This window comes from Mizuhopecten yessoensis, unplaced genomic scaffold (genome assembly GCF_002113885.1).
Source record: "Mizuhopecten yessoensis strain PY_sf001 unplaced genomic scaffold, ASM211388v2 scaffold1405, whole genome shotgun sequence".
NCBI lineage: Eukaryota > Metazoa > Mollusca > Bivalvia > Pectinida > Pectinidae > Mizuhopecten > Mizuhopecten yessoensis.
Window position 1 is genome coordinate 1,008,593 of NW_018404030.1, and position 13,524 is coordinate 1,022,116.

At 36.2% G+C, this 13,524-nt stretch overlaps 1 protein-coding gene across 4 annotated transcripts in view; it reads right to left on the reverse strand.

Moving 5' to 3' along the window:
* The window catches only part of LOC110461664 (very long-chain acyl-CoA synthetase-like), a 31,175-nt gene extending 22,147 nt beyond the window's left edge, over window positions 1-9,028 (reverse strand). For 2 of the 4 annotated variants that reach the window (XR_002464168.1, XM_021515236.1), the window contains exons 1-2: window positions 8,972-9,028; window positions 4,269-4,672 (exon numbers count right to left, since the gene is read on the reverse strand). Coding sequence is in view for 3 of the 4 variants with exons in the window: in XM_021515236.1 (XP_021370911.1) it covers window positions 4,269-4,635 (367 nt within the window). In the remaining variant the exon portion in view is untranslated. Of the gene's footprint in view, window positions 1-4,268; window positions 4,673-5,612; window positions 5,695-5,963; window positions 6,041-8,971 lie in introns of those variants that run through there. The other 2 variants (XM_021515244.1, XM_021515253.1) reach the window with 2 other exon arrangements.
* Between the last annotated feature and the right edge of the window lie 4,496 nt (window positions 9,029-13,524).

Consider the following 13,524-nt stretch of genomic DNA (forward strand, 5'->3'; position numbering starts at 1 on the left):
GATCTGCCCTATCACAAGGAGGCAAGCACACCAACATACCCTAAATGTTATTTTATAACAATAACAAAACTGTTTCTTTATTTTTTTAAATCATCTTTTCTCTGTTAAAAAACTGCAATCCATACATCAGTTAATTAGGAAAAAATGTTTTCTATAGAAATTACAATAGCATCAATAGTGAAGCGATAACTTCTTACTGATTACACATGCATTCAGTGTGGAACAAAAAAGCGCGATGCATTTTCATTTTGCCCCGGATAAACAACGGATAAACGCTTAGCTCCGAGAATGTCCTGCAGGCACATATGTATTATGTATATTACTACTAATCCGAAATAAGCCTGGAAAATCTACTTACCAACGTGGAATGAGGTATTTTGTAAATAAAGGAACCGTTAGAAAAAAAACGTATCCCCAAAATAAAGACTTTATGCTGCTTGTTTCAATCCCTTGTTTTTTCTGACCTCATCTCTCATTTTTGGAATAGAGCGAGTTTCTTTAAACTTGCCTAAGTGTACATGTAATAGATGAGCTTTCATGATATCAAATGACGAGATGTTCGATGTATAGCATACCTAATATTGATTGATTGATTGATTTATCTATTAATTTTTTCATTTACTCACTTTTGAAATACGCAGAAGTCTTCAAATATCTTCACATATTCAATTAGACTATGAAAAAAATAGTGTTGCTCGATTACGTGGTATGTAAGAACATACACACCACCTGGAACGCATACGCGTGAAGCATTCAGGCACAAACTCACGCGCGCAAATACAATGCACGTGCGCGCACCTTCTTAAACACATCGAAGAGAGAATTTCAATTTCTTTTGGTGAGGTGTAGACCTAAACCTTATCACAACAAAAACACTCATTACAATTCAAATGAGTATTTTTTTCGTTTTTCGTAGGAGCATTAAACTGAAATTCTCAAAAGGTCAGATTTTTTCCAAAAGAATGTTGTCAAACAGGTGAAGGATCATTTTTGATGCAACCAAAACTAAGTATCATATACTACAGTATACATGTAAAAATATCTTGCTATGGTTAGTTATCAGATATTTACAGACAAATCAACAGCTGGAAGCCATCTCAAATAATGATATTTTCCAGACAAAAATGTGTTCATCTTAGAATAAAAGTATCTTATAACTTTTGAATACCAAATATATTTTGATTATAGAAGGACTAGGCCATGAACTACCAGTGGCAAAATATCAATCCAAAATATGTGGTTGAACATATCTAAAGATGAGATCAACTGACCCTATGGTATATACATCAGAATCCATGGTTATGTGTATAGTCTAATCAATATGACTGCACTGAAACTAACAGAAAAGAAGGAAATATTTGTTCCCGTTTAAATGGAATTTATATTTAATCAACAGAGAAAAAAATTGGAAAAGATGAGTTGGTTTATTCCTTTTCAAGATTGCCACCAAAACATTTATTCTACTGCCTAATCAGTTGTCAGATTACCAGACATTTGTATTGCAATATAAATGGAATTTAGATATTTTGTGTTTGTTCGTTACTTTGTTTTCATATATTTATTAAAGTTTTATGCCGCATTAACAGCTGATGACATTTACAGATAATGTTTTGCAAGACGCAAGAGTATGATATGTGTGCGATGGCAGACTTGGAAAAGGAAAGAAGAAAAACAAAGATGCGAGGTTTTGAGTTTGTTGTCAAACTGGTGATTCTAGATTCACAAGAAAACAACTTATTTCAAGATTTGTCGGAACATCTTAGCCCTTTGGTGCAACTTTTTTGGATTTTAAAGAATTTTAAAATGGCCAAGATAATGATGTATGAGCACACATTCCCATAGTTCTTTGATCAACTGGGCATTGGCAGTGGTAATCTTTTATTGGATTATTATCATTTGGTGTCGTGCTGTACCGAATCCAAACATTATATTTAGTCTGGCTTTTGAATCTGGAACAAATCTGGCAACAGATGAGGTCTTGATAGTGCTGATTCACCCATATTTCATAATCTTTACGAATTCTGACTCTGCTCATTTGGAGAGAGCTGGTCTTTTCTGTCAGTTTTCGGTGATCTTTGATTGGTCCCCGTATCTAATTGAGAAATGCAGTCACAATCTTAAGCACTCCTATAAGTAAATCGATGAAGCAATTTGATATTAATTGAGTTCAAAAAACTGTCTAATGGTTAATACGGCAATGAAAAGACTCCACAATCCATGGGGATTTAGTAACTGTTCTGTCAATGTTAGCCTGCAGATCAGAGTGTTGTCCCTGACCTGTCTTAAAATATGCTTGCATACTGGTATTAATACCAGATACCTCTAACATTGGCAGGACATCTCTAAAACTACGACCAACGACTACATTGTCGTCTTGCTCCAACCATGTGAGCTTGGCTATGATGTTTTTGTAACGCTTGCATCATTTTGGCTTCCAGAGAATGGTCATACTGTGTTCAAAATGTAGCCATCCGGTAGAGTTATGCTCATGAATATAAGATAATTATGCTCCTTCTGGCCACCTTAAGACATTCTCTGAAGCTTATTGAGAGCACCTTTTGAAATATAAATATATATGTACCATCTAGTATAGCAGTCACTCTGTCTCACAAGAATGTTCCTGGGCATACAGGATTGTTAGAAAATACGTTCCCTACTTAAATGGTCAGGACGAAGGAACACTGGAACTATCGATTTATTCAATGCTTGTACTACAGACTGAAAGGTTTTTGGAATACTAGACAGAGAAATGCCAAGACCGGAACACTTAATTATAAGAGATATCAGGTTTTATCTGAACCCAAAACAGTTAATGAGCATTTTGTGCAATTTGGGTATACACTGAAGAAGAAAGTAATGTGGCAAAATACATATGGATTCTGAGAAACTGTTCTTTGACCAACCTGTTCTAGCTTTGCAGCCAGGGTCATCTAAGAGACAAAATTGAGAGTGAAGGCTTTGCTAAGATGTACGACACTTCTAAAAGGTCACCAATTATTCGAGATGACACCTTCATGTTCAAAGACTCTCTTCCTTATAGGATTACATGTGTACAAGGGTTTAGGTCAATGCCAATAAGATGAACAAACTACTAGTGGTTTCATCTTCAAAACGTTCTGTTTCAAATTCTCTTTAGTCCCTTTAAGTCAGTATATCCAAAAGCCATTATAGATTATTTTTTACATTTCGTGTACCTTTACATTTACGAGATTTCGCGAAGTTAGGATGGCGACCTTCCCCAATACATTAACTCTTCATTATGAGATGAATATTAAAACAACTGAGTATGAAATATCCCCTAAAAGCAATGTAAAAACGAAAGTATGATGTTAAAATGTATAAAAAATATAACAAAATGTATAAGAACAAATTCTAAAAAGTGACAAGAAAATTACATTTCATCTTAAAATTGATTGTTAACAAAATATTTATCAATCACGCCAAGTGATGAATTAAATTGGAATTTGGAATTGTTTGTGCACTGAAAGATTTATTGTAGGCTTGCAACGAATTTCGTAACCAATTACCTGTAATCAGGTGCACTGCAATTAAGTGGACGCCAGGGAGGTTTTTTGGGCACACTGGGTACTTTGTTGTGCGAAATGAATACTTCTTCATACTATGAAAAGTTTTGGTATACAAGAATAATAAAAATGAAAAATCCTATATTTTACGTTAAAATTTTCAAAAAATGTTCGCTTTAACTCACATTCTGGATGATAAATATATCATTACATGCGAGTAAATGTCCTTTCTCGAGTATTCCATTTTTTGACCCCTATGCTGTAATAAGGTTAATGATTCAGAGTGATAACATCGGATTTATAAGGGATTGAAAAAGTTAAAACAACAGCAGAAATCTCGTAGCACTTCTGAAACAAAATTCATGAGGGGGCAGGCTTCTACGAAATTTTAACATAGCTGGAAATAGTCCCTTTATAAAAAAAAAAGCCTAAATATACCACAAACGCCCCGGTGAGAAATCGTGTTGCGAACGTAGCAATTTTAGCACGATTTCTGACTCGGGTGAGAAATCGTGTCGGGATGAGAAAGCGTGCCGTAACACACGTCCTTAATTGACCTTAGCTGTTATTAGGACGTTAAACAAAATTAAACCAAACCAAACCAAGCCTTCCCATCATTCTCCCTCCGCCTCCCTCCCCTCAATTCCTTCTCTCTCTGTATTGCATGATTTAACAATAAGATAACAGCCGAATTTAATTAACGTGTTCATTGGAAGTGTTGACGGGGGACATTTAAATACTTACCGAGAAGCGTCCACACAAAGGCGGGCTGATTATAGATGACTGTCGCCACGGTATCCCCTTGCTTCAGGCCCCATGTCAAAGCCAGATTGGCAACTCTGTTAGCCATAGTATTCACAAATTCATACGTGTAGATTTTGTCCTCGAAGAGAATGAATGGTTTCTTGGGTACGCGCTTCACTTGTTCCTCGAACATATCGATGATAAATCTTTTGTTTTCAGCGTCTTGAATACTCTTAGTAGCTTGGCGATTTGTTGATCTAATCGTCGTCAGATCATCCAGTAACCATGGGTACCATGCCCGCCATGCCATTGCGGCTATCCCAGTGGCACCGGTGGCTCCGAAAATAATCCTATCTCGATTTGACATCACTCGACTCACCCTGTTTTACTGGATAGTAATTTATCTGAAAATATTGAGAGGGACACTACGCTTTCACTTTTTGCAAGGAAAACTTTTATAATGTTTGTGGGGTGATGAGTGACCTGCATTGATACATTTATTTCTTCATAGATTTTACAAAATAATTAACGGTTCTTGTCAAACTTTCTTTCGTTTACAATTGTAGAGAAAAGCATTTTTTGTATTCAAAGACATAGAATTGTATTCACTACATATTAATACACTCACACGTAATACCTTGTTTAGATGTTTAAAATTAAACTTTATTTATTTTAATTTGTTCAACAATTGCAAAACAAGTTCTATCAACTTATATTAATCATTTTTGTTGGCCCGGATTGGCAAGGGGTCTAAGTGTGGGAGAACAACTGGAGTACCCGGAGTACCAGAAAACCGACGTGGTAGGGCAGGTGACCCGATACCTTTTCACGTCCGATCGGAGAGGCATTGTAAAGGTAGTACCATGGAAACGTAAGCACGACAATCGCCCCGATTTGAAAAGCGGTGTTATGTATAAACGGAACATATATGTTACTTACAATACTGTCATCGAAATAGTGCTGTAAATGTACGCACATGTACTATTTAAATATATAACACACCATATTGGTTTTCCAACGGCCTTTCTGTGGCAGTAACGTCACAGTTACCGACATCAGTATCTTGATGTCTTAAGAGGCTTACTTGCTACCCCTTAATCAGGAAAAGACAGAACTTACCATTTCTCCCAATATACCAGAATCTACAGTTAAAGGCTGATGGTAAACCTATGAAGGCTGCCACTACTGTACACCTAGGAGTTAAGTATTGATAGTTCATTATACATGGATAAACAAGTGACTGTCATTGCAGAATGTTGCTACTACCAGAACAGGAGCACTGAATGCATCCGGCAGTTTATTACACATGCACGTTTGTCCTTTTCGATTGGACTATGGTCATACCCATCTCTGTGGTTTATCCGATTCTTCGTGCTCGAGAGAGGAGCACATCACCACACCTTACATCGGTTACAGTAAAATGCGTCTGAAGTATACAATGTTATGAGCTTGTCACCCTATATCAGCCGTCTCGATCCCACGTATGATAACGTGCTAAGGTTATCACGGTATCCATAAGTTACACTGATTTGTCAAGGTCGTTGCTTTCTACCATACCATGAGTACTCGGAGTAGTACATACTATTAGTCTGGGTTGTAAGAAACTGTCAATTTCATTACGTTTATTCCGCACTTGACTTAAAACTTGCATGCATCAATAATAAGTTTGAAATCGTATCGAGCATTCCTACTTACTTGTTGAGTATCATATCGTTGCTATACGATTACTCCAGTTCTTTACCTGTCCATACACATGTAGGACTACACGACACATACACCAAGATGAGCGCAGACTTGATCGAGATTTGAGGGGTTGTCTCAAAGGATGAGTTATAGGAGAGAAAAATAGACAAGACCGGGATTCAAACCCGGGACCTCCGAACTCTAGACGAACGCTTTGACCAATTGCGCTACCTGGTCGCCAGCGATCGACCCCATCCGTTTTCTCTACAGATGCATAAAAACAAGAGAATATCCTTATAATATATAATACTTGATATCGCGTAGTCGTTTGTATGACATCACTAGTTCGAAGACCTGATATATGTTTCTCCCACCCTTCACTGGCGTGTCTCCCGTTTTATCCGGGAAAACCCCAGCTTAGCACGTGTTCAATTGTGACGTCATTAAAACGCGTCACCGATAATTGTGACTTCATCAAAAGTGAAAGACGATTTTCATACCCCTCATGTGTTTTTGTTTACACTTCTGTCGGTGGAGATGCGATGTTAGACAACCGAAAAACATCACCCCTCGGGTTGGAGATTTCTCTGTCACACCCTCAGGGTAGGGGAAGATTCTATTAATTTCCTTTCATATACCATGAACAAAAACTGTTAATACCCAAACAGATATTCACCGTTTTTGGTTCAGGACAAAAGGTCAATCAGAACAAATGTAAATTCACACAAGCGTTGATTTTGTTTCGCACGGATAAAACCTTTTTGAGACGACCATTTGTACCCTGCCTTTGTTGTCGCTGATGTTTAGCTATTGTCGCTGGCGAACTTACATGACGAATAAGATAACGTACAGATAAGTCAGTTTGCTATGACGTCGCCACATAAATCTAATATGATTTTAAGATGTCTTAAGAGTTTTAGAATAAAATTATCAAAAATGCATTCATCCCGCTATCGTTCATTTTTTAATTATTATTTTTTCTTCTATTAAATGAATCAAGTTAGATCTTTTGGGTAGTGGTACGGTTCATGATGTACACATCCCGCGGACTATTTAATCTTAAATTAACAAGTAATCTTTTTTTTAATCAACACATTAATTGGTTTCATACACCCTTTTCTCTGTTTCAACAGAAGTTTAGACAATTTAGATTTCTTACTTTTCGGATCTAAGCATCACCGATAAGTGCAAAGAGACTTAAACAGATGTATGATGATTCCTAGTCTCACCTAGCGTACACATGTAACCTATCTAGTCTCACCTAGCGTACACATCTAAAATACCTAGTCTCACCTAGCGTACATATCTAAAATACCTACTCTCACCTAGCGTACATATCTAAACTACCTAGTCTCACCTAGCGTAAATATCTAAAATATATAGTCTCACCTAGCGTACATATCTAAAATACGTAGTCTCACCTATCGAACACATCTAAAATACCTTGTCTCACCTAGCGTACACATCTAAACTACCTAGTCTCACCTAGCGTACACATCTAAAATACCTAGTCTCACTTAGCGTACATATCTAAACTACCTAGTCTTACCTAGCGTAAATATCTAAAATATATAGTGTCACCTAGCGTACATATCTAAAATACGTAGTCTCACCTATCGAACACATCTAAAGTACGTATTTTGACCTATCGTACACATCTAAAATACCTAATCTCACCTAGCGTACACATCTAAACTACCAGGTCTCACCTAGCGTAAATATCTGAGATTCCTAGTCTCGACTAGCGCACATATCAAAAATACCTAGTCTCACCTTGCGTACACATCTAAAATACCTAGTCTCACCTAGCGTACACATCTAAAGTACGTATTTTGACCTATCGTACACATCTAAAATACCTTGTCTCACCTAGCGTACATATCTAAACTACCTAGTCTCACCTAGCGTACATATCTAAAATACGTAGTCTCACCTATCGAACACATCTAAAGTACGTATTTTGACCTATCGTACACATCTAAAATACCTAATCTCACCTAGCGTACACATCTAAACTACCTAGTCTCACCTAGCGTAAATATCTAAAATACCTAGTCTCACCTAGCGTACACATCTAAAATACCAAGTCTCACCTAGCGTACATATCTAAGTTACCTAGTCTCACCTAGCGTAAACATCTAAACTACCTAATCTCCCCTAGCGTAAATGTCTAAGATACCTAGTCTCACCTAGCATACATATCCAAAACATATGGTCTAGCCTAGCGTCCATATCTAAAATATATTGTCTAGCCTTGTGTACATATCTAAAATATATGGTCTAGCCTAGCATACATATCTAAAATGTTAGCCAAGCCTAGCATACATACCTAAAATATATGGTCTAGCCTAGCGTCCATATCTAAAATATATGGTCTAGCCTAGCGTACATATCTAAAATATATGGTCCAGCCTAACGTACATATCTAAAATATATGGTCTAGCCTTGTGTACATATCTAAAATATATGGTCTAGCCTAGCGTACATATCTAAAATATATTGTCCAGCCTAGCGTACATATCTAAAATGTATGGTCCACCCTAACGTATATATCTAAAATATATGGTCTAGCCTAGCGTACATATCTAAAATATATGGTCTAGCCTAGCGTACATATCTAAAATGTATGGTCAAGCCTAACGTACATATCTTAAATATATGGTCTAGCCTAGCATACACATCTAAAATGTATGGTCCAGCCTAGCGTACATATCTAAAATGTATGGTCAAGCCTAGCATACACATCTAAAATGTATGGTCTAGCCTAGCGTACATATCTAAAATGTATGGTCAAGCCTAACGTACATATCTAAAATATATGGTCTAGCCTAGCATACACATCTAAAATGTATTGTCAAGCCTAGCATACATATCTAAAATATATGGTCAAGCCTAGCATACACATCTAAAATATATGGTCTAGACTAGCATGCAAATCTAAAATCTATGGTCTAGCCTAGCATACGTATTTAAAATACATAGTCTCACCTAGCATCCATATTTGAAATATATAGACTCACCTAGCATACATGTCCATTTTCACATCCAGTAACAGCTAGTCTGTTTCAAATGTTGAAGGATGTGCTTATACATATCATTATATTTCAATTTCTACTCAAGTTTGACTCAATGTAACTACCAAAGGTTATCCGTTTCATTTGCCGATGAAATTGACAAGATTAACATAACCTGTGTGTATGAATACATATTTTCAGATATTGCGAAGGGAGATAACTATTTGCATTTTTTAACAAAGAATATACCATTTGTATGATAATTTACACTATTATTAAAAATACACATGGAAATGTTCAAGCAATATATAACCGTGCCCTAGCAATTCTCCCTCCAGCTATCCATTCCACCTCCTGTGTCAGTGTCAACCGCAGGTACAAATTGAAAACAACGTGGATCATACATCCATGTGGTACAGTCATCTATGAAATGCAGTCGAACAGCCAACTGCAATATCAAATTGTTTCGTCCTTTCAAGCAACGTTTGGTTTCCTGTCTAAATCCCGAGGAACCTTTTATAAAACTTTTCCGGGGTAACTTTTAAAGACCTTTCCCGAGGTAACTTTAATAAAACTTTCCCGAGGAAACTTTTATAAAACTGTCCCGAGGAAACTTTCATAAAACTTTCCCGATGTAACTTTTATAAAAGTTTCCCGAGGTAACTTTTATAAATCTTCCCGAGGTAATTAATATAGACCTTTCCCGAGGTAACTTTTAAAGACCTTTCCCGAAGTCACTTTTAAAGATCTTTCCTGAGGTAACTTTTATAAAACTTTCCCGAGGCACCATTTAAAGACCTTTCCCGAGGTAACTTTTATAAATTTTCCCGAGGTAATTAATATAGACCTTTCCCGAGGTCACTTTTAAAGACCTTTCCCGAAGTCACTTTTAAAGACCTTTCCCGAGGTAACTTTTATAAAACTTTCCCGAGGTAATTGTTATAGACCTTTCCCGAGGCAACTTTTAAAGACCTCTCCCAAGGTAACTTTTATAAAACTTTCCCGAGGTAACTTTTATAAAACTTTCCCGAGGAAACTTTCATAAAACTGTCCCGAGGAAACTTTCATAAAACTTTCCCGATGTAACTTTTATAAAAGTTTCCCGGGGTAACTTTTATAAAACTTTCCCGAGGCACCATTTAAAGACCTTTCCCGAGGTAACTTTTATAAATTTTCCCTAGGTAATTAATATAGACCTTTCCCGAGGTAACTTTTATAAAAGTTTCCCGAGGTAACTTTTATAAATCTTCCCGAGGTAATTAATATAGACCTTTCCCGAGGTAACTTTTAAAGACCTTTCCCGAAGTCACTTTTAAAGATCTTTCCTGAGGTAACTTTTATAAAACTTTCCCGAGGTAATTGTTATAGACCTTTCCCGGGGCAACTTTTAAAGACCTCTCCCAAGGTAGCTTTTATAAAACTTTCCCGAGGTAACTTTTATAAAACTTTCCAGAGGTAACTTTTATAAAACTTTCCCGAGGTAATTGTTATAGACCTTTCCCGAGGCAACTTTTAAAGACCTCTCCCAAGGTAACTTTTATAAAACTTTCCCGAGGTAACTTTTATAAAACTTTCCCGAGGTAACTTTTATAAACCTTTCCCGAGGTAACTTTTAAAGACTTTCCTGAGGTAACTTTTATAAAACTTTCCCGAGGTAACTTTTATAAAACTTTCGCGAGGAAACTTTTATAAAACTTTCGCGAGGTAACTTTTATAAAACTTTCCCGAGGAAACTTTTATAAACCTTTCCCGAGGTAACTTTTATAAAACTTTTCCTAGGTAACTTTTAAAGACCTTTCCCAAGGTAACTTTTATAAAAAAAATCCCTAGGTAACTTTAATAAAACTTTCCCGAGGAAACTTTTGTAAACCTTTCCCGAGGTAACTTTTATAAAACTTTCCCGAGGTAACTTTTATAAAAGTTTCCCGGGGTAACTTTTATAAACCTTTCCCGAGGCAAATTTTAAAGACCATTCCTGAGGTAACTTTTATAAAACTTTCCCGAGGTAACTTTTATTAAACTTTCCCGAGGTAATTGTTAAAAACCTTTTTCGAGGTAACGTTTATAAACCTTTTTCGAGGTAATTGTTATAGACCTTTCCCGAGGTAACTTTTATAAACCTTTACCGAGGTTATTGTTATAGACCTTTCCCAAAGTAACCTTTATAAACCTTTCCCTAGGTAACTTTTATAGATCTTTCCCGATGTAACTTTTGTAGACCTTTCCCGAGGTAACTTTTATAAACCTTTACCGAGGTTATTGTTATAGGCCTTTCCCAAAGTAACCTTTATAAACCTTTCCCTAGGTAACTTTAATAGATCTTTTTCCGATGTAACTTTTATAGATCTTTCCCGATGTAACTTTTGTAGATCTTTCCCGAGGAAAGTTTTATAAACCTTTCCCTAAATAACTTTTATAGATCTTTCCCGATGTAACTTTTATAGACCTTTTTTCGAGGTAATTGTTATAAACCTTTCGCGATGTAACTTTTATAAACCTTTACCGAGGTAACTTTTATAAACCTCTCCTGAGGTAACTTTTATAGACCTTTACCGAGGTAATTGTTATAGACCTTTTCCGAGGTCATTTTAACATATCTTACCCGTGTTAACTTTTATAATTCTTTCCTGATGTTACTTTTAACAGATCTTTCCCGAGGTAACTTTTATAGACCTTTCCCGAGGTCATTTTAACATATCTTACCCGAGGTAACTTTTATAAATCTTTCCTGATGTTACTTTTATAGACCTTTCCCGAGGCAACTTTTGTAGACCATTTGCGATGTAACTTTAATAGATCTTTTCCGAAGTAATTTTTATGAATCTTTCCTGAGGTAACTTTTATAGATCTCTCCCGATGTAACTTTTATGGACCTTTCCCAGGGTCACTTTTATAGACCTTTTCCGAGGTAACTTTCATAAACCTTTCCCGAGGTATCTTTTACAGACCTTTCTCGAGTTAACTTTTATAAACCTTTTTCGAGGTAACTTTTACAGACCTTTGCCGAGGTAACATTTAAAGACCTTTACCGAGGTAACATTTATAGACCTTTTTCGAGTTAATTTTTAAAGAGCTTTCCCGAGGTAACTTTTATAAAACTTTACCGAGGTAAATGTTTTAGAACTTTCCCGAGGTCATTTTAACAGATCTTCCCCGAGGTAACTTTTATAGACCTTTCCCGAGGTAACTTTTAATGATCTTTCCCGAGGTAACTTTTATAGACCTTTCCCAAGGTAAATTTTATAGACCTTTCCCGAGATAAATGTTTTAGAACTTTCCCGAGGTTACTTTTATAAACCCTTTTCGAGGTAACTTTTATAGACCTTTTTTCGAGGTAACTTTTATAAACCTTTTTCGAGGTAACTTTTATAGACCTTTTGCGAGGTAACTTTTATAAACCTTTTGCGAGGTAACTTTATAAACCAGTTTCGACATAACTTTCATAAACATTTACCTATGTAACTCTTATATACCTTTCCCGAGGTAACTTTTGTAAACCTTTTGCGAGTTAATTTTAATAAACCTTTTGCGAGTTGATTTTTATAAACCTTTTTCGAGGTAAAATTTATAAACTTTTTCCAACAACAGTTAACAACACGTTTCTGAAGCAAAGGCAAATGTTTGCCACAAACAATAGATAAATAAGATCAATTCAATAAAATTCTGAAATAAGGCCCACATGTCATTATTGACATTATGATAATTGTATACTGCCCTATGGAACCTTTGATTTTGATTGTGGTCATTTATACCTCTAAATGGTATAATGTTTACTAAATACAGGCATCGAGTCGGACGTATACATTACACTCGACTCCAGGCATCGAGTCGGACGTATACATTACACCCCGACTCCAGACATCGAGTCGGACGTATAAATGTGATCTTCTTCGTTTGTTTAGTATCTAGTTCGATACTTACTTAGTGTAGGCAGCAATCAGCGGATTGTTATATTTAATCTAGATTCATTTCAATCGAGCTTTCAATCATCATTTAGTTATTGATTCATTAATAATGAATAATCTGACAATTATCATTATTGTAGCTTTAGGTCAGATTTAACTAGAAAGAGAAATGCCACAGCGCATATTGGTACACGGAAGTAGGAGAACAGACAGCGATGTATATTGTTATACTACACGATTGTGCAGTTAAATTATCTTCAGTGAAATAGTCCAATATAGTTATGAACGCAATGCCATGCTTCAGAGAAAATCTAGACTATAGAAAAGACTGATGAAAATGAATCCTGTCGGAAAAGCCCTTTCGCCTGAAGCCACCGATGTACAAACGGGTATCTGTAATTTAACAAAATCGACTGGTAGATATGATACGGAAACTGCATGGAGACTAATGTGTCCGATCTTACTGCTGCTGGGAACTGTAACCGGTGTTATCAACATCCTTGTCCTCACCAGGAAAAAAGTCAGAAAAAGTTCATCCGCCACGTACTTTTTAGCTCTAGCCATAGCCGACCTCATTGTGTTGCACACAGGCCTCACAAGACAATGGCTCATATACAAGTTTGATCTGGATATTCGGACGAGGAACGACTTTCT